General features: G+C 44.1%; 1 protein-coding gene across 2 annotated transcripts in view; it reads left to right on the top strand.

Moving 5' to 3' along the window:
• The first annotated feature begins 5,034 nt into the window (after positions 1-5,034).
• The window catches only part of MCCC1 (methylcrotonyl-CoA carboxylase subunit 1), an 80,865-nt gene continuing 63,971 nt past the window's right edge, over positions 5,035-21,928 (top strand). The window contains exons 1-3 of one of the 2 annotated variants that reach the window (XM_086950649.1): positions 5,035-5,160; positions 17,596-17,642; positions 21,619-21,758. In XM_086950649.1, coding sequence (XP_086806775.1) covers positions 5,093-5,160; positions 17,596-17,642; positions 21,619-21,758 — 255 coding nt within the window. In that variant the 5' untranslated portion in view covers positions 5,035-5,092. Of the gene's footprint in view, positions 5,292-17,595; positions 17,643-21,618; positions 21,759-21,928 lie in introns of both variants that reach the window. The other variant, XM_086950650.1, reaches the window with a different exon arrangement.

Genomic DNA, 21,928 nt, shown 5'->3' with positions numbered 1-21,928 from the left:
CCGCAACAGTCATGCTGGATTTGGTAGAAGCATTTGACTCCCTGGAGTGGCTGTTTTTATGCACAGTTATGCATAAGCTGGGCATGCCCTCTGGGTTTATCAAGCTCACGGCGCTGCTGTACTCGGCCCCTACTGCCAGACTGCACTTAAATGGCATGCTCTCCCATTCCTTCACATTGTACCGAGGTACCAGACGGGGCTGCCCCCTGTCCTCTCTGCTTTTCATCCTCGCAATGGACCCACTCGTTCGTCACTTCCAGGAGCGCCATCTACACGGAGGAATCCAATTTAATACATGGCCATTATTGGTGTCTTTATACGGGGATGATAATATTTTATATGTTCGGGACCCCCAAAACAATTTGGACCCAATCATTCGAGAAATCATTAGATTTGATTGCTTCTCTGGCCTTGGGATAAATTGGCACAAGTCTGTGATATTCCGCCTCCCTACTGGTACAGTTAGATGGGAGTGTGAATTCCCATTGACCTGGTGTTTGGACTGGGTCAAATATTTGGGGATCAATCTACACTTAGACACCTCAGAAATCATGCTTTCGAACCATGGTACGGCAATGCACTCGCTAGAAAAACAGGTGGAAAGGTGGCTCAGACTCCCAATCTCAATTACTGGGCGCATCGCGTTGATTAAAATGGCTGTCTTGCCCAAATTCCTATATTTATTTAATAATATTCCTATCCCGTTACCGAACCGATTCTTCAAATCCATAGACCCCCACCTTATTCCTCTGACTTGGGGGAGAAAGCGCCACAGGGTCCGATGGGAGGCCATACCACAGGGGTGGCTTGGGTGTTCCTAATTTTCAGTTATATTATTTGGTTGCTCAGTGTAGCTATGCTCACTCCTGGTTCCACCCTGATGCTAGGATCCCCTATTCTCAACCAGACGCTGACTTAGTCCTGCCGGACACATTGAACACAGTTTTGCCCCGGGCCACCCTCGAGACATTCAGACATTCTTAACTACCAGCTGGGCCTGGCTAAAATTGGTCAGGATATTAGGATCGCCACTTCTGTAGTCCCCAAGCCTTCCGCTACCAAATGTATGTATGTATGTATGTATGTATAAAATATTTTATTACGCGCTCTGCTACTACAGAGTATCCTGGATTCCCATTACCGGGGAGAGGATAGTCCAACGCACCCTCTCTTGGTTTGATATGACCACTATAGGAGACCTTTACATTGATGGCCACGCCTTTTCACTTTCCGATGGAAAAAGTTCAGCGAAGCATCATTCATGGACAAATTTGTGCTTACCCGACTTCGAGCCACCTTGCGAGCCAAGATCCCTGGCTTTCCCGTAGAACCTTGCCCGTTCCCTCCCTTGGCCACAGTAATAGATAGCGTCACAGGGACCCATCTGATTTCACAATTATACAGGTCATGTACAGAGATAATACCAATTAACGATGCTACCATACGGGCTGCCTCGGAGTCAGATTTAAGTCACCCAATCACTGATGACCAATGGGAAGCGTGTAGCCAACAAATTAGGGCGGTCTCCCTGAATAGCTGCCATCAACTCATCCACTTTAAGTTCCTCCATAGAATTTACATTACACCTGAAAAAACACACAAAATAGACCCAGACAGACCCCACTGTTGCCTAAAATGTAAATCCCCATATGCAGATTTTGCGCACCTCGCCTGGACCTGCAGCAAAATCAGCATGTATTAGACCAAAATACACCAACCACTAGGGGAAATGATAGGCCTAGACCTCATTCCCACTCTGGAAGTGACCTTATTAGGGTACATGACAAACATTCCAAGGTCAGTCAGGAAATTTACAGCCCTGAGTTTACTACTGGCCAAAAGGGAAATAGCGCTAAAGTGGAGGTGGAAGGCTGTGCCGTAAAGCGCAGGGATTGGCTAAAAAGTTTGGCATACTGCAACCTCAACTATAATTTGTACGCCTCCACTGTGCCTAGTACATCCCGTCCACAAGACATTTGGGGCCCTCTTAAACAATTCACTACAATTGCACACTCACAACCAGACTCGGCTGGAAGAAGGGCTGGTACCTGCGGGTATATGCTGATCTACTGATACCTGCATGATACATACAGACCGGGGATATGTCGAGTATGAATAGGAATTATTTGCGTATTGCGAACTGACGAGTCACGGATAAAAGGCACTGTACACTGTGGTTTATGAGAACCTATAATATGTAAAGGTTAATCTAAGGAAACTGAATATCTATCAATAAGTGGAGATGATTGTCATGCATTGAACAAATTGCGTAACAAATTTGTACTGTAATATCTTGAATTGCACTGGAGCTGGTAAACTATATTGTTTTACATCAAGAAACTGGTAAATAAAGTTTTTAAAAAACAATTATGTATTTGATAAATAATCACTTTCTGTGCCTTTAGAAACCCTTGATTCACAATAGCACGATAATAACTGGCAGAATGTTTAAAACAGAAACATTGTGCAACAAAAGAAGCATGGCACATCAAGAGAAATTAACCGTATAAAAAATACTGTACCCAGCTGAATGTTGCATATCGTCTACATTGTTTTAACCATTGTACCTTACATGATTGTGAGTGATTTTAACAAGTGTTTTAGTCTATTTTCACCTTTATGCACTCTCTGGGTTTATCTCAAAGTCCAGTCTCTGTGCAAGAATAAAGAAAGAAAGCAGCTGGTTGTCAATGTCTTGAGAGTGAGGAAGCTGGGCAAGCTTGTGGAATGTTTAACCAGAGCAGTACCCACTCATTAGGGGGCAAACTGGCAAATATTCTTGCGACATGGCCTGTACTGATACATCATGGCTAATTATAATTTTGGGAAAATAAGCAAAATCTGGCATCATTCGCTCTTTCAAATCAACATGTAAAATATAAAAGTCAAGAATAAGTTAATTGAAATGTGCTGGAACAACCTGGGTCTTACAAAAAAGATCTTTCAATCAAGTTGTAAATGATTGTATTCAATAAATTTGATGGACCTTTGTAGCATCATGAGGCATTGAAAGGGAGAAAACAACAATAATGCAATTTAACTTGTGAAGCCTAGGTGACTCCACAATGAGGACTAGGAATCAATGCAATCAATATGCAAGCCATATATAGATTCAATAAGTACATTATTATGATAGGCAAAGTAAAATAGCTCAGTTGGTTGCAACGCAATAACATGAGATACAGATTTGTGACAGTCCCAAGCATATAATAGCAGTTAAAAGTGAACATGTGTTTCATAAAGAAATTACCCTTCTCTACTCTAACATGGGTAAAACATAAGATCATCTATTGAAGGTTTCTAATTCAGGAGTAATATAATTGGTAGGTATCAGCATGATCAGACTTCAGTAGAAGTTGAAAAGGAAGTGTGTGTTTAGGTAAAAGTTTCACACTTGGAAAAGGAGAGAGGTCTGTACCTCCCAAAGTCTAGAAGGGATCTCTCCTAAAACCTAACTCTAACCTACCTAACGAAAAGCTGTGAGAACACCATATATAAGAAACATGAGATTCAAACATGTTATCCTTTGTTGACATGCCCAATAACCAATCAGAGCACTATTTGTGTGTTTCTGCATCAGACTAACTCTGCCATTCTCAGCCTTAAACATCCTGTCATTCTGGTACACGGTGAACAGAAAGCTTATTTTGACCATTGTTTCTCCACGTTCACTGATAAGTCTCTCCCAGGCCTCTCTATCAGCTGTCTAATACAGACTAAAAACTTTTCACTAGCTAATGTAAATCATGATAATGGTCCTGCAAGGGAAAAAGGGGAAAAAAACCTCATGGTGAAGCAAAAACCATTTAAACTGAGGCCTGCAGTCAAGCTAACTTAAATGAGGATTTGATGTGCATTTCAGGTACATGTATATACATACACACATGTAATTTTAAAGTAACTGAAAAACGTGAGCAAAAGAAAACATGTTTACATATGCAATATAAATTGGAGTGTAAGTGTAAAATGTAATAAAGTATACATGATTCATGTTTAAACTAAGCATTAATGCACACACATGTATAACTCTCAAGTTTCTACAGTAAATACACTTCAGAGGTGCATTTTAATTTTTCACACGTTAATAAAATGTAAGGCACACGTTAAATCTCTGTGTGGCTCCAAATCCTGTTATTATTGGTGGAAATCGCCTGCCTTCTAAATGAGTGTGTCCTTAATTGAAGCCAAAATTCGCCGAAGCCGAGGATTAAGCACTAGAAGCAGTATTTACTATTTAAACAAATATGTAACAAAATCGAGGGCTACAGCACTACAGCACCCCCACTTCAACGCCCTTTCCCTTTCTTTCAGACCTACTATCATTGCCGCTGTTCTCTTTCGTCGTTTGGCCTCTCTGTTCTACAGCGCTTTGGCGCCCCTTAGTGTCATTGCCTAGCATATCACCGAGAAAAACGAAACATTGAATCAGTCTATACGACGCCATCATTTATCTAAAACACATACGTTTCCTCAAAAAATTGAATCAAATGTTGCCTAAACAAAACTCTTAAATAAACCCCTTGTTTTGCTCCACCCCTGCTTCAATCTCAAATGCTGTAAAAAAATATTCTAGCAACGTGGCGCTTATGGTCCCCTCTGTTTTCCTTACCATTTACAGGAATGTTACACTCTAGTTTGAAATCGGAGGACAAGTGCAGCCCTTCATTAAGTATAAGTAAGCGTGGTGATAGTGAAACAAAAGCCTATCTGCGTGTGCCAAACATATATGAGCGTGGTGATAGTGAAACAAAAGCCTATCTGCGTGTGCCAAACACATATGTTTAATCAATCACGATTATGCCTAATAATTAAGATACATGATTAGGTTCGTAACATACGATCTAAATGTCTGTAAACTGAATGTTAAAAAAATCTGTAAAAACTGTAAATTTGTACTTACTTAACAGCTACTATTCCAAAACATTGGGCAAATTAAATCACACAAACTCAAATGCCGTGCAAATAGAGTTTATGTTTCTTTTACAAGATGGCCGCCAGATTCACTCCTACAAAGGCCGGCTGCAAATGAACTGGGCTATCATTACCTTGTGGGAGGTGTAGTCACGTGACTGCGCTTGAATGGCAGATAAAGATGACCGCCAACGTTCTGTTTAAAGGGGGCAAGTGTCAAAACCTGACAGCATGGCTACAGCAGCATCAGTAAGTGACTTCCAAGACCGGGGCATGGTGCTTGTGGCTTCGGGAGGGTAGTCCAGCATAGCAGCTCTGGCGTACGTGCGCTCGACTGCCGGGAATCCTGTGACTGGCAGTCACTGTGGTTGACCCTGGCTGTACGTATTTGTGACACACTGCTCTGCTTTACCACTTGTGCTGGAACACACGTTTATTTTTATTCAGTTTTCTATAGTGCGGACAAGTGCTAACTTTCTCGTACATGAGATATAGAACATTACTTAAGAGGAAAAAATAAGTAAAGTCTTAAATAAGAGTGGCAATGCAGGATATACCATGCTCAGGAACGTGATCTGCAATATTAAATGGTTGAGAGATAATCTTCAAGGCAGAAGTTATTGCAAATTCTATGTATACCAGCTTAAATAGAGGAGAAATTAAATACAATGTTGTTCAAAAAGAAAGTCTTTTGGCTCGGATATAAAGTTTGCCAGTGAGGTAGTTGTACGTTAGTCCTGAGATAAAGAGTTCCAGACTCGGGTTGTATACCCTGAGAAGGATTGAGCTATAATCGTTCATTTCTAAATGTCAGAGGATCCAGAGGTTCATCGTCCCATAATGGGTTAGACCCACCAGATAACTTAATTTTTGCAAACAGGTACTGGGGAGTGAATTTGTGATGTGCCTTGTGAGCGATGCAGGCCATTTTTTGGATGATGTCATTGGCTTTTAGAGAAGTACGCAGAGGTTTAACCAGGGCTTTAAGTGGGCTGGGTCTGAGTGCCTGCAGTTTTTTAAAGGAGGCCTCGAAACGGGTCTTTCTCCGGCTCTGTTTTGTTGCCTGGCACAGGTGGTCCATTTTTAGGTCTCGCCTACGCAGTGCACCTGCCCTGCATAGGAAAAAGACCTTTTGGAATTGAATCACTTTTCGCACCAAAAACGTGCACGCGTTGCATTGCTTTCAATGGCAACGCGTGCACGTTTGGCGATTCCCTTGCGGGAGCGAGCTTTGGTGCCATGTGTTAGCAGTTATCGCTCCTGGTGCTGCTCGCTCCAGCAAGGGAAACGCTTTCACTTTTAACAACACTTTTTATTATTTTTCGAGATAGACGCGCGCGCATGTTGTTGAATGGGGCAGTCACGCTGAAGTACCAGTGAGCAGAGTTTGGTACCCTGTGCCTTTCCGGGGGTTTACAGTACAGGCGAATATAGCATTGAGAATGCAGTCTTAGAGCTGGTGGCATCCTCCATAAGGAAACAACTTATCTGGGGAGAAGCTCTTTGGGTACTTCAGAGATCTCTTACTAGAATTAGGTTTCAAACCGGGGGCTCAACTTTTATAGCGATGTTTCCCCCAGCTGGGGTGTAGAGTGTTTCACATCCCAGGCTCATGGTGGTGGGTCATCAACCCTCTGGTGTACGCCGGAAACACTGCTGTGGTCGGCTGACCCTGCAGTGCCGGGGGGTCAGGCGGATCATCACTTGAGTTATTCGCTTCATCAGCCCCGTGCAGCCAGTACCCGAGATTCCCCGCAGGCGCTGGATGCCTATCCGGAACGTCAGCGATCGGTTCACCACTTACTTGCCAGAGAGGTAGGGCACCGCTGGAAAGTGCTAGTGGTGGAGGCTGGGGCGCTGAGTGTAGAGTTTGACTGCTCGCAGTTTTCCCGCGCGTGCTGTCAGTCACTCTTCCTTCACCATAGAGTCGGAAGCGGGCAGAGAGGAGAGAGCGTCAGTCCCACAGCGCCCCTGCCGGCAAGCTGTGGGTATGGCCGTGGAAGTGACAGTGGTGCTATGTGGCTTACCTCGAGCTCGGTAAGGTATAAAGCGGCTTGCAGTGTTTCTTGGTACCGGCAAGTCTGTAAGCCAGACGATTGACTGGCCAACTCTAGTAACTACAGTTTGATACAGTTAGGCGGCTGGAAGCTCTTCCCCAGCTCCCAAGGCTGAAAAAAGTAAACTTATCTACTGTAATTAGCAGAGAGATTTCCTAATTGTGTGCAGAGGGCTGAATTGTTTCGTCCTCAGCACACTACCACTGTGGCTGAGAACGGAAACGTTCGTGCTCAGAATGAAATGGGTTAATAGTCCCTACTTTTGGACTTTTGGAACCTCCCATGAGGACTGCCCCTGTTACATGTCCTCTTACTCTTTCTGTTATTTATACTCTGTGAGCACTCTTTTTATTGGTTGCCTGCCTCTGTAGTGAGCAGTGTTCGTATTTTGTTTACTTTGTGCGCTGGCTTGATAAAAGGTTTGTGGCCGCTTCATTTGCTTTGCTTGTTTATTTAGTGTCTCTAGTGGTGATGGCAGCTTAGATCTTCATTTCATTACCAAGAGATCAAAGGCGGCCCGCCAGGGGACAGTGAGCTCCAAGCCTGCCTGCAACGCTGTGTGACAGCAGCAGCCGTGGCGCTGTAAACGTACTCGGATGCATTTCCAAGAGATCAAAGGTAGCCCCCAGCTCCCCATCCTGGGCTTCCTGAACGCGTAAACTCACACAAGGCCCTCTTCATTTCAATGGGCAGCTTTCCTGACAAGAAATGCACAGCGCGCGCAAAGTCTGCCTGCAAAACTGTGTGGTAGCAGCAACCAGGCGCTCTAAAAATACCCAGATGCCTTTCAATTCCACGAAAAAAGTTTATCAACCTCATCATATCGTCAGAGAATACAACTTCCCACCTTCCGGTTCATGGGAGTTCGCAACCCAGGGAAAGAATTCGGAAGCTTCAGCAGCACCAGAGGCAGGAAACAGTCTGAAAAGAGGGAATACCAGGGCTTTAAGTGGGCCGAGTCTCACCGGGTAAGAGCAACGGCAGTTTTTTAAAGGAGGGTTCGAAACTGGTCTCTATCGGGCTCTGTTTTGTGGCCTGGCACAGGCATCCATTTTTTTCCAGATTGCAGTGACCGCAGGCACATGGGTGTGCGCTGCTCCCACTGCTCACTTCTCACTAGTGGAGAAGTTATGGCATGACTTCATGCCAGGGGAGCATTGTAGGGGAAGGTGAATCCTTTAACCCCTTTGATGCTGATGACGAGCTCAGCTCGTCATCAGCCACGGGTGGCGTGTGCTGATGACGAGCTGAGCTAGTCATGTAACGCGGTATTTTAAAAAATGCCGCACAGGGGAAAAATCACCGCAGCAGCGATGCGGTTAAAGAGAGCAATTTTCTCTCTGGATTTCCCTTCACTTTTTGAAACTCAGGAGCAGCAACATTGTTGTGGTGTCACCAGGGCTTTAAGTGGAAGCTTTTTCAATATTATATACAAGGCACAATTGCTGCATATTTATCTTATGAAACTAACAACTATTGACAAAGCCAATAGTCCTGACTTATTGTAGAGATGATGTTACTTGTTGTATCATATATCTGGATACAATGACAGAAACCGCAAAATACAAGTCTGGCGGCACACTATGCTCAGCACAGATTTTTAGTTTACTGTTTTAAAGCCACGCCCTTAATTACATTGACCACGCACCTTTGAGAGACCCTCCCCAGTTTTTTCATCCCACTTAAAGCTCTGGGGAAAACTCTGCAACTAGCTGCGAGTCTGAGCCACCATCAGGCAACTACGTACAGCAGTGTTTACACTACTGCGAGGGCACCCCTGTCCGACCACGTCCCTGCTGCTGATTGGTGGCATTCTGTGCTGGTAATTAAAACAAACCAAGCAGCCCCGATTGTTGGGCGTCTGCGGACAATCGTGCACAAAATCCGCATTTGGGAGCAGATGTATCAAACCTTTTTTTTGTTGCAAACACTGCGAATCGCAAAATAGCAGCGTTTGCAACAAAAAAATCGTAAAATGCGATGTATCATTGAAATCGTATCGCAAACTTAAGGAATCGCAAAATTTGCGATTCCTTAATTTTGCATCAGCATTTAAGGAATCGCAAATTGCGATTCCTTAAATGCTATGCATGAAGCATTCAGGTTTCGCGAATTTACACTAAGAAGTCGCAAATTACCACCAACTTACGATTTCTTTTACAAATGCACTTTTTGGCATTTGTGAAGGTGCCATGTGGCGCTCATACATGCCCTTAGGGCATGTATGTGCGCACACATGTAAATTTCAGGGGTGCAGCAGGGTGTCCTTAAGACACCCTTGCACCCTTGAAATAATTCTCAATTTGTGATTAGCAAATTGCGAATCGCAAATTGAGAATAACTTCACATTCATTCCTATGGGCCTCCTGGCCCATAGAAATGAATAGGAAATTATTCCTTATTTGCGAATTCGCAATTTGCAAATAAGGAATTTTGCGAAATCGCTAAAAAAAGGCGCTCTTAACGCCACATGCTCTTTAAAATTGGTACTGCAGGTAGCCCTGCAGTGTTTGTACAGACACCATCAGCATAAGGGGAAATCCAAACTTCTACATGTCACAGTAAAGGCTACAACCAGGACTCCCCAAACTGACAGAGCAGAATTCAGCAAACTAAAGATTGTTTACTGTTTTTTTCCACCAGGGTTTCAAGAAGTGTTATTAAGTGTTAGTAAGAAGTGAAGTAGTGTGGCTCACTGGTTAGAGGCGGCAGACCCGAGAGCAGAGGACGGCCCGGGACCAGGGTTCGATTCCCGGTGCGGCAGGTTTCTGGACCAGGGTCAGCGGACTCGATAATTCTCTCGCCTCGGTGCCCACTTTGATCAGCGATCACACTCGGCAACTCTGGGCATTAGCTTGCCTAATCTTCACTAACGGCCCCCCAGACCGCCGGGGATGCCTGGTCTCACCCTGGAGATACCCATTAAGGGACCATCTCTCAGGGAAGCCAGGAAGGGTTTCGCAGCGGTCGAAGCGCCAGGACGCCTACGGGTAGCAGTGCGCTATATAAATGCCTACACATTTACATTTACATTTACATTTTTTGATGTACACCTACTTTTGGAAATGTGGGCTGGATTATGCAATATTTTGGCACAATTTTCCTATTTTTTTTAAATACCTTAAATAAATATATTATGCAATATACAATTTTTATAGCCCTTCAATCCCTGGTGGCGCAGCACCCAGGATAATGTGCTGCATGGCTAAACACTTATAAGATCCCAAAAGGCCGGACCTTTTGGCTATGCTAATGATTGTTTAGTTTGTAGGATAAAGGCAAGAAGAACTATCTGCAATCGAGACATTTCAAGGACTTTTGTTTGGTTTTTTAAAACAAATTATAAAATTATCAAGCATTGGCTATGCCAATAGAGCTCTGATTTAAAATCCAGAGCTATTGGTTTTGTCAATGCTTTTTGCAGAACTCCTGTAAACACATACATGACAACTCATTCATGCATGGCTGGCAATATCGCAATGTGTTTCCTAGAGAAATCTAATTCGGGGATGGTTGCAGTTCGTTGTGGTGCATCTGTACTCGTGAACATGTGCAAGTGAATGCATCATGACCCATGGCGACAATTCTCAGTTTACTGTAAACAGTAATGTATAAAAAGTCAGTAGGAAGCGCAAAAAAAGAATGCAAGGGACTCCTATTTGAAAAGGCAACGGGGCAGGTATTTCAGTTTGTCCAGGAGACACAATAAGCCTAACCAGCCACCCATGTGACTTTGGGAAAGTCGCTCTAATGTTCCTCAAAATGTAAATGTGTGATGTAAACATGCAACAAAAAAAAACACTATGCTTTGTGCTTTTTCGGGCCTTCACCATGACATGTTTCCATCTCTCCTACCTGTTACGTCCTAGATTCTATGGTGCTGTCACCCCCAGACCCCACATCATACAAATGATAGGAACGGGCCTTGGAAATGCTGATCAGATGACATTCTGTTCACTGCATCCAACTGTCTCTATTAAAAAACTTGGCTGGTCCTATGAGGTGGTAGACCCCTGCTACACCAAAATATCAAATGCTTAAAAAAAGTATGTAGTCATCCACAGTCCCTGTTTCCATCTCTTAGTAATCCTAATAAAGTGTGCTTCCAATGCCCCATGCGAAACTGTTCTTTAATTAAAACCCACACTTACGTTTTGTGTGTGTCATCCTAAATAGTATTGAGCTAAGACCACTGTTGTCCCTGAGAATATGCTGCTAGAGGCCACCAGTAGTACACATCTTGTTGAATGCTCACGTAAACATACAACTGATTGTATTCTCGTTAACATTGGTTTGAGGCAGCAACGGGAAGGGAGTGCTTTTTAGGTCTCGCCTGCATTGCAGCGCATGCGCTGCTCGCCTTGGCGAGGTCTATAGTCCTTGATTTTCTGTCTGTGTTCTTTGGAAGCGGGGTTTGTGTCCAGCGGGGTTTGTGTCCACCCTGTCTCCTTTAGGCCCCGCCCACCCTGACTGGAGATTCTGTTCGCGCATGGCATCAGCGCAACACAGGATATTCAGGCAGTCTCGTAACACGGTCCACCCTCATGCCCACAGCCTGCCCAGGCTGCCGCACACTCACTGCTGTGTCCTGCGTGTGCAGCCAAGTTTTCTGGCAGTGCAGCAGGTCAGCTGCCGATGTCCTGGAGCAGCGCTTCCACCTCAACGTATTCCCGTGTCACGGCCCACTAGGTGCGCTCAGCTGTCCGCGGACCTGCATTCACAGCCACATACGTTTTGGGGCAATGTTCAATGACACGGTCTCCTACTTTACTCGGTGAGCACTTTTTTTGTTTCTTTATTCGAGCAATGGCGACAGCTTGTATTTCTAAATTGTATGCTTTTTAATTACTTTAATGAGCGCGGCACCCGCTAGGGACACCGCTCTCACTTTATTTATATTTTACTTTCCGAGCTGCTACACTTCATTTTGGGTTTATGCCTTTTAGATCTTTAGAGCGCTTTCGCTTTCCCAACACCAGGCATTGTATCCGGTCGACTCATGCTACAGTTCTGCCTAGTGTTCTATTGTACGTGGCTTCTTCAATTTTCATGGTGTTTCCTTTTTTATACGTCACGGCCACTAACTTTTTTTTTTTTTTTGCAACCTTTTAAATCTTCTTACCGCTTTCACTTTCCCAAACTGCAGCACTTCATTTTCATTCATTAAATATGTGTGGAGTTTATATAGTTTTCGTTATGCAGATTTTTAAGGTACTTTTGCTTGCCTTCAATTCACAGCGTTTTTCATGTATTGATGATAACTCTCGCACCTTCAAATGTTTGCAAAGGCAAGGCCAATCTTAGGAAATCAGTCATTAATCGAAATGCCTGTGTGTGACATTAAACGGGTTGCTGTCTGCCTATGAAAGGCGTGCTTGAGCTTGCCTGCGTACCCGTGTTTGATTGCGATCATGCCTACATATTCGTGTTTACTCGTGAGCATGCCTGTGACCATGTTTGTGCGCGAGTATGCTAGTGAATCCGTACATTTGTGGTCATGAGTGTATATCCATGTTTGTGCGTGAGCTTGCCTGTGTATCCGTGTTTGAGCGTGAGCATGGCTCTGTATCCGTGTTTGTGTGTGATAATGCCTGTGTACGTGTGTTTGGGTGAGCCAATATTTGTTTACCCCTCCATCACCATGTGTGCGGGCGCCTGCGATTTGTGAGTTTAGCTGGCATGTATGTGCACAAGTGTTTGTGCCCTTTTTTCCGTTTGTACGTGTACACGCATGGTTTCATAATTCTGTGGGTTGCGTGCATCGCCATAGGTGTGTAGGCATGTGTGGACGTTTATATGTATGTTTGTTCTTTGTTTCTATTGTATGTCTTTGTTTTCTGATGGGGTTCGAGATTCTGCAATGGGTACATTACTATGATGATATGCATGTATGGGGTAAGAGTGTTCATGTGAGTGCAATAGTGGCATGTGTTCAGGTTCTGTGCCCCTTTGTGTGTTTGTGAGAGCAGCGTTCTGTGTCTATGTACTTTTGAGTGTGCATTTATCTATTACCGAGTGTGCGGCTGATTATCGATGACTATGGATTTTTGTGTTGTGTGTTCCTGTCCCTTTATACCCATGTGAACGCATTGAATTTGTCATTAATGTGTGTATGTGGCTGTGTGTGCCCTTGTGGGCCCGTAGTATTTGTCATTATTGACTGCATGCGTGTTTCTGTTTGTGTGTACGTCTATGATTATCGTTGGCTATGCCTATGTGTCTGTGACCCTGTAGCACCTGTCGTTATTGACTTTGTTTGTGTGTTCCCTTGTGGACACGCATTTTTTAGGTCTCGGCTAAGCGCGCGGAAGCGCGTTCTCGCCGAGAACCTATTGTTGCCGTGTCTGCTTTCCAGGAGACAATCCTGGCCGCGCGCATCGCCTTGGAGGCGATTTCAAACTGGCACGTGCACCTCCCTGCACGCATGCGCACACGAGCGCACATACACGCACGCACACAGAGACACTCCCCCCCCCCCCCCCCCTTGTCGCCCCCCGCCGTCGCACACAGACACACACAGGACATTCCCCCCCCCCCCCGCCGTCGCACACAGAGACACACACACTGGAGCGCACATACACGCACACATACAGAGACACCCCCGCCGTCACACACATACACACAAACACGCGCGCGCGCACACACACACGAGCGCCCCCCAAGGCCCACATACCGCCAATCCGGTGTTCTGTCGCCTCCGCGGGGCTCTCCCTCAGGCATGGGAGCCCCGCGTCACCACTGATCCTCGGACCAGGAACTCCGTGGGCGCGGCTTCGCGCACAAGACGGAAGTCCCGCCCCCACGCTAGGTTTCGTTTTCGAGTGCGCGCGCACATATTGCAGTCATTGGCCATTTTAAGAAGGGCTCGCTCTCCTGTTCAGCAGCTCTGTCGCTCTGCTTTCGTATCTTATCACGGTAAAGTAAAGTTCAGCAGATTATATGTATATGTCAGGGGACCTCCACACTGATTGTCGGATCGCAACACACAGGGATTTAAGTTAAATATTATGCCTCTGCCTTTGTAAGCATTTTATTTGGAAAGCAAATACTGAATGCAGAAAGTGACATTTTATTCAGAAACCAAGTGTAGGATGTCCCTCTGAGATTAGAGACATGATTTCCAATGACAGGAGTTCCTGAATTAATCTTAAAGGTGGCATTGCTTTGATTAACATTGTTTTAAAGGATGGCTTTAATGCATGTTTGGTTTGTTTTCAAAACTTTTGAATGGTGTGCCCGTGCAGGAGGTGCATCATCAGAGCTGTGTGAATAATAACAGCTGTGAGCCCGTGCGTGAGGTGCATCATCAGAGCTGTGTGAATAATAGCAGCTGTGAGCCCGTGCGTGAGGTGCATCATCAGAGCTGTGTGAATAATAGCAGCTGTGAACCCGTGCCGGAGGTGCATCATCAGAGCTGTGTGAATAATAACAGCTATGAACCCGTGCCTGAGGTGCATCATCAGAGCTGTGTGAATAATAACTCCGTCAGCCCCGTGTGTGAGGTGCATCATCAGAGCAGTGTGAATAATAACAGCTATAAACACGTGCCTGAGGTGCATCATCAGAGCTGTGTGAATAATAACTGCGTCAGTCCCGTGCGTGAGGTGCATCATCAGAGCTGTGTGAATAATAACAGCTGAGCCCCGTGCATGAGGTGCATCATCAGAGCTGTGTGAATAATAACTGTAAGCCCGTGCCTGAGGTGCATCATCTGAGCTGTGTGAATAATAACAGCTGTGAGCCCGTGCCTGAGGTGCATCATCAGAGCTGTGTAAATAAAAACTGTGTCAGCCCCGTGCATGAGGTGCATCATCAGAGCTGTGTGAATAACAACTGTGAGCCTGTGCGTGAGGTGCATCATCAGAGCTGTGTGAATAATAACTGCACCAGCCCCGTGCGTGAGGTGCATCATCCACATTGCTCAGGTCATCCAAATTCCTGCACTCTGTAGCATACTGCTTTCAAGAACAGCATACTCTTGCACACACTCTGACTGCTCACCAATTCAAAGTTTGCTAAGAAAGTTATGCAACGCATTGTCATACACAATGCCAATAACTCAAACTTTAATGCTGCGAGACCTATTGCATTGTAAATGCTTGTTCTTTATTGACTTCATGTCTGTTTGTTATGGATCGTATTCTGACCGTGATTAAGTAACTTCTACTGCACGGGTCACGCTACAAAACAATTTTGCTTGTCATTGGGGGCCATGTTAATATGGATTGTGTATAACCATCGATTTATTTGTGCAGAGGGCTCGATTACCTCAGCTCTAAATATACTTTTTCAAGATTTAGTTCCTAACACACTGCGCTTAGGAGTTCCTACCATTACGTGACCTTTGATGATATTTTGGACGGCCTTATTGCCTTGAGAAAGTCCATAGTACTAATTGTAAACGGACGAAACACGTGTTGGCTGCATTTTCACGTCTATTATTAACAAAGAATAAAGAAAATTACATATCCATAACATCGTGATTTGCCAATCTTGCCCTGATGAAATTTGGGATTGTTTTATGTCTTTGATTGCTTTTTTGCATATGTATAACATAGTTATGTTATGTTAAGATGGATTTATTAAGCTCACTTACACCATAGGTCTCTTGGCGCTGTTACTACATTAGCCGCTACAAGGATCCGGTTTAAACAGTTTGTCCAAAAAGCCAGGTTTTTAAGACCTTTCTGAATCCCATAAGACTGTCACAGTTCCTGATTGAGAGTGGGAATGAGTTCCAGAGCCTGGGGGCCAAATAGGCAAACCTGCGCCCGCCTAGTCGTTTTAATTTGATTGATGGAATAATAGACAGTTGATTGCATACTTTTGTGATTGTCAAGAACTATCATAGTTTGAATTGGGGAGTGCTTCGCTGACCTTCTCTTTTTTGATGTCTGTTTATGTGTTCCCTTGTCGACCCGCAGCATTTGTCATTATTGACGTCACGTGTGCGTCTGTGACTATCGGGAACTAAGTGGCTGTGTTTGTGTGTGCACTTGTGAGCTCATAGTATTTGCCGTTATTGACTTAGTTTGTGTTTGTGCATGCCCATGTGAGCGTGTAGTATTTGTCATTAATTACATCTTGTAGGTTTGTATTTGTGTATGCGTATATGATTACCATGGCTGTGTTTGTATGTCCTTATGGGCGCGTAGAATTTGTCATTATTGAATTCATGTATGTCTGTTTTTCTGTGTGTCCTAGTGGGCGCATAGGATTTGTCATTGTTGACTTCATGTGTGTTTCTGTGTGCCCTTGTGGGGGTGTAGTATTTGTCATTATTGACTTTGTGTGTGTTTGTGTATGCGTCTGTGACTATGGGTGCCTATGACTGTGTTTGTGTGTGTCCTTGTCAGTGCATAGTATTTGTTATTATTAACTTTGTGTGTGTGGGTCTATATTATCATGGCTAGGTGTTTGTGTGTACTTGTGGAGCCGCAGTATTTGTCATTATTGACGTCCCTTGTATTTGTGTGTGCGTCTGTGACTATGACTGTGTTTGTGTGCTGGTCCTTGTCGGCGCTCAGTATTTATTATTGACAAATTATTGATTAGTTATTGACTTCATGTGTGTTTGTGTGCGCGCCTGTGACTATCGATGGCTGTGACAGATTTTGTGCTTATCTGTGCCTGTGCCCTTCTGAGCATGTACTTGTTGTCATTATTGCGTGCATGTGTCTTTCCGTTTTCCTGTTTGTGTGTTCCGTGCGTCCTCCTGCGGTCTTATTTGGCCGTAGGTCTCGAGTTTACGCAAGTTTAAGCTATTGGCATCATAAATGACGATGCCTTTTATTTATGTTTTAAAATCCAAAACCTAAATAAAAGGCATTGTCATTTACAATGCCAATAGCGCAACTTGCGTAAATGCGAGACCTATTGCATTGCAAATGCTTGTTTCATAATAGACACTGCTGCCTTTCCTTGGATTGACAATGAATAGGCTTGTGTAATGATAATATAGGCACCTGTTGCTTTCAAGCCCTGGGAGATTGGAGGAAAATGCAAGCTGTAGGTGTGGCGTGAGAAACAACATGGAAAAAGAAGACTATCTGGGGAGAGGTGTGGGGGCAACACAGAGAGTGAGGGGGACAGGGCCAGAGTGAAGGGTTGAGCAGCACAGAGAGAGAGAGAGAGCGATCAAGAAATCACATGCACTCACATGGAGCACTTAAAGTAAAATAAAAAAGAAGCTCCCTGAATACGAACAATATCAGCAGAGGAAGGATACAAGTTAACCAACTAGAACACTGTGAGACCTAAATGTCCTAATTGGACAAGTGCAATAGGGTAGAAAGCCATCAAACCAGGAGGGGAAAAACTGAGATAGACATCAAAGCCAACCAGGCATGAGCAAAGGTAAGCAAAGCCGTCCTTATGTATATTGGAAACAATAGGTCTGGTCAACAAGCTGCTGAAACTTTTTATATCTGAGACCCAAAATACTTTGAAACTTTATGAATGTACAAAATGTTTAGTGGTAGAGTGATTTGCTTCTTTTTCTAGTTTTTTTACCAATTAAAAGCTCAAATGCTATTGCACTGCTTTGAATCCTGGATCTATGTGATGTGATTTTGGTTGCTGTTCATATGTTTAAGAAATATGTGATGTTTTCAATTATCTATTTTAGGAAATGTATTTGGGGAAAGAAATCGGTGAGCTACGCATCGACCACAGGTACTGAGCACTTACTCGTGTATTTCATCTTGTGCTGTCCTCATGTTTATATAGATTGCATTGGTAAACCTTTCAGCCAAAGTATATGTTGTTAAGACTCTTTACATCTAAAGTTTAGATTATATGTCAGTGGGGACGCTTTGCTGACAACTTGAGAAATCACCGCTGGATCCCTGTGCCCGTGACCTTCACTTGAGCCAAACTTGTGCTGCATCAACCCCTCGCGGGTACCGCTTCGTGGGGGGTATTGTGTGCTTTATACAGACTTTGCCCGAGACCTGGTTTGTGGGTGACATAGGAAGCTGACAGGGCTGCGAGCGTGTAGCGGGTGTGGACTACGAGTCCCAGGAGCGCCCGCCAGCCAGGATTAACAGCACCTGGGCCGCTCTCCCTGCCTGCTCCTCCCGCCCTTCGTGGATGTAAGCGCCAGCCTCCAGCAAATACTTGGGACGCTTTGCTGACAACTTGAGAAATCACCGCTGGATCCCTGTGCCCGTGACCTTCACTTGAGCCAAACTTGTGCTGCATCAACCCCTCGCGGAACCCGCTTCGCGGGTACCGCTTCGTGGGGGGTATTGTGTGCTTTATACAGACTTTGCCCGAGACCTGGTTTGTGGGTGACATAGGAAGCTGACAGGGCTGCGAGCGTGTAGCGGGTGTGGACTACGAGTCCCAGGAGTGCCCGCCAGCCAGGATTAACAGCACCTGGGCCGCTCTCCCTGCCTGCTCCTCCCCAACCTTCTTAGAACCTATAATTGTATTACCCCAGTCCCGCAGCGCGGGAGCGACCGGGAGAAGCCCGGGACAAGGGCGGGGCCGTCTGTGGCCGTCCGGGGCCGGCAGAGGTCGGGTCGGGCCACCCCCCCCTTCATTTAGTATCCTTATACTGTATGTATATTTATGTTACTGGTATTAGGTTTAGGTTGATTGTTGTTTATATTCTGTTTGTTGTCCTTTTAACTCAGGTTTGCTAGAAGGGTAGTTTAGAATATTTTACCAAAATGCCCTTACGTTCAGGCAAGGAATGGCAGGTTCAAGTATCCACTACTAATGGAGTATTTACAGGTACTATTGACCAATTTTTTAAACGTACCACTGTGATTTTGGAAAAAGAAATTGCACTTGTAGAAAAACGCTTATCACTTGACCTGGTCACGGGTAAGCGTTCTTTATTAGGAAAAAATCTGTGAGGTTGTTGCCCCGGTTCCCCTAACACAACTGACTGGCATTTCTACCAACGCTAACAATGACATAGAAGTAGAAATCGTACCCACCAGCCAAAATTTGGAGCTAGAGGGGGATGTTATTGATATTGCCCAAGATTCTATTTCGGAAGGCAGTTCCTTATACCATAATCTACTTAACATTGAAACTAGACTTTCAGACTCCCCCAATATTATTCCAAGCCCCGAGCAAAATACACTATCTCCAAATCTAGAGTGCACGCGCTGCACACAAACCTAGCAAAAGGAAAAGGGTAGACTCGACTCAGAAGGGGGGCAATAAAAAGGTTCTGAGAAACAATAATACTTCTCCTTTGCTGACTACTTCTTCAGCCCAACACAATCCCCCAGTAAAAAATAAAAGTATATGAAACGATGTAGAAGACATTCTCTTGGATAAAATAGAACTATTGATTAAACCTCTTCTCCTGCCCCTATTTGAACGGACTAGGCTATTAAATGATAAGATGGATATCTTGGATTCTCTAATAAGAGAAAATATAGCCACAACAAAAAAGACTAAATCATCTACTGCCCCACGGGGTTAGATCCGACATACTCCCAGAAAAACCATCCGAGTAATGGGGATAAGGGGAATAAAGCTCATCATTCTAGTTAATGCTATTGCTAAAGGCGCTAGAATTCCAGATTCTTGGAAAGGGGCCGAGATCCTACCTGTGTATAAAAAAGGTGACAAGACTAATGCGGGAAATTACCGCCCTATTAGCCTTATTGACGCTCTGCAGAAGGTAATTGCAAGAATGTTGTTGGGCAGAATTCAGTCATGGATGACTGAAGAAAATATCCTGTCCCCACTGCAGGCTGGCTTTAGGGCTAATATAAGCACAGTCGACCAAGTGCTCAGATTTGTTATGATCTATTGGAAGACTGTGTTTTTAGGCGGAGGCACAATATACGCAGCGTTCGTGGATCTCAAATCTGCGTTCGACATGGTCCCGAGAGTAAAAATGTGGGCAGCGCTAAGGAGAATGGGAATACCATCTGACCTACTCGAGTTTACCATCAGGCTACATGAACAAAACTTTGCCAGAGTAAGATGGGGCAGCCATGGTCAGGTGACAGAATCCTTCCCAGTGACCAGAGGAGTGAGGCAGGGGTGTGTCCTGGCACTAACCCTATTCTTACTCTTCATTAATCAAGTAGTCCAGTTTCTCTCAGCTACACCGACAGATGCGCCAGTCTTGGGTGGGACTAGATTTCCCCTTTTAATTTTTGCTGATGACACCTTAATCTTGGCAAAAACGCAGGTGGGTCTCCAGACAGCAATAAATAAGTTTGTGGACTTTTGTAGTCTAAATGACCTCGAAATTAACGTTTCTAAAACAAAATTTATGGTTCTGACCAAGAACAAACCATTGAGGGGTCATGTAACCATGAATGGGGCTACTTTGGAACAAGTAGAGGTAATGACGTACTTAGGGGTAGTAATTGACTATAGGCTACGTTGGAAGGAACAGATCGAAGCACTCTGTCTGAAATTTGCAAGTTTATCGGGGTGTCTTGTGAAAGAACAGCGTTGCTCCCAGACAAAAAGAGTTTTGCCGGCGCTAAAAATCTATAATGCAAAAATTAGCTCTGCCATACTCTATGGTTCAGACATATGGGGTAACGTAGATCTAGATGTTCTGGATAAAATCCAGAATAAGTTTCTTCGTAGTTTGGTTAATCTCCCGCTATCGACACCATCACTTCCCCTTGCGCTAGATATGGACTGTCAATCTATTAAACATCATGCCCAATATAGGATGGTTGCTTTATGGAGACGTATGTGGTCCACTCCGGAACTATCTATGTTTGCCAACGAGATTCTAGATGTAAGATCAATACAAGGGGCAGGAAATATATCCTGGTTCAAATCTATAAAACTACACTTTTTAGAATGGGTCTCCACATGCAGTGGACAGAGCCGGGAAATTATATTTTCCCGTCCAAAAAAGAATTTAAACTTTTATTCTGGGCCACAGTAAAAGAAGATTTGGTCTCACTCTCACAGAAACCTAATTTGACAGGTACTTTCCTGATTTACAAAGTGGTTTCACACATTGAGACCTATTGGGACACCATTACAAAAAGTACTGATAGGAAATTGTACCATCAATTTCGAGTTGGGACATTGCCATTAAGGGAATTTACAAATAAGTGGCACAACTTACCGTCTTTGTACTGTCCCTGGTGTAGAGAGCAGAGGGAATCTCTAGGCCATTTTCTTTTTGCTTGCCCAGCATATTGCGCACCGCGCCGTAAATGGCTAAAACCCATATGCAGAAGGGTCAACACACGACTGTGTGAAGAAGCTTTGACAATCCTTAGATTTAATACAGCAGAATGGTTGGCCATAGGTATGGCAAAATATCTTGGATGGGCTTGGACCATCAGAGCCAGGTGTTTACAAGGTGACAAATGATAAACGAGAAATACTAAAACTTAGAACTAACTGAATGATCTTTTTATATTTCCATTAACAGGGAAAAACGTCTTTCTATGTTATTTAATCGATTTTTTAAATGGATATGTGAATATCTATATTGTATTTTTAAAGATCTGTACTTATGTGTTGTACTTCTGTATATATTTTATTTGCTTGTCTTTTATGAAGAAAACTTCGAAATTAAGACGTTAAAAACTGAAACTGAAAACTGATTATATGTAAGTGAGGTATTGACCTGAAGCTGGACAAATTTAAAATCACATTTTATTCAAACTGATGTTTTTATGACTTACTCTTAAAATAGGAAGAAGCAAAATCGAAAAGGTCCTCATTGCAAACAGAGGGGAAATTGCCTGCCGAGTGATGAGGACAGCCAAGAAGATGGGCGTACAGTCGGTAGCGGTTTACAGTGATGCAGACAAACACTCCATGCACGCAGCAATGGTAGGTCATGTACTGTGAGTGAAGCGTAGTGAGCATGTTTGGTAGATCTCTCTTGCACCATTGGGAAGCTCTGTTGAGGGTACGCATGTCAGCCATCAGTAGGGCTCAGAATATAATTGTCCAAGATCTTTGTATGTGGAGCCGGGTTTAAAGTAGTTATCTTCACTGAC

This window comes from Lissotriton vulgaris, unplaced genomic scaffold, assembly GCF_964263255.1.
Source record: "Lissotriton vulgaris unplaced genomic scaffold, aLisVul1.2 SCAFFOLD_959, whole genome shotgun sequence".
NCBI classification, from domain to species: Eukaryota; Metazoa; Chordata; class Amphibia; order Caudata; family Salamandridae; genus Lissotriton; species Lissotriton vulgaris.
Note: the sequence above shows the minus strand (reverse complement) of the source record. Positions and strands in the feature narration are given on the sequence as shown.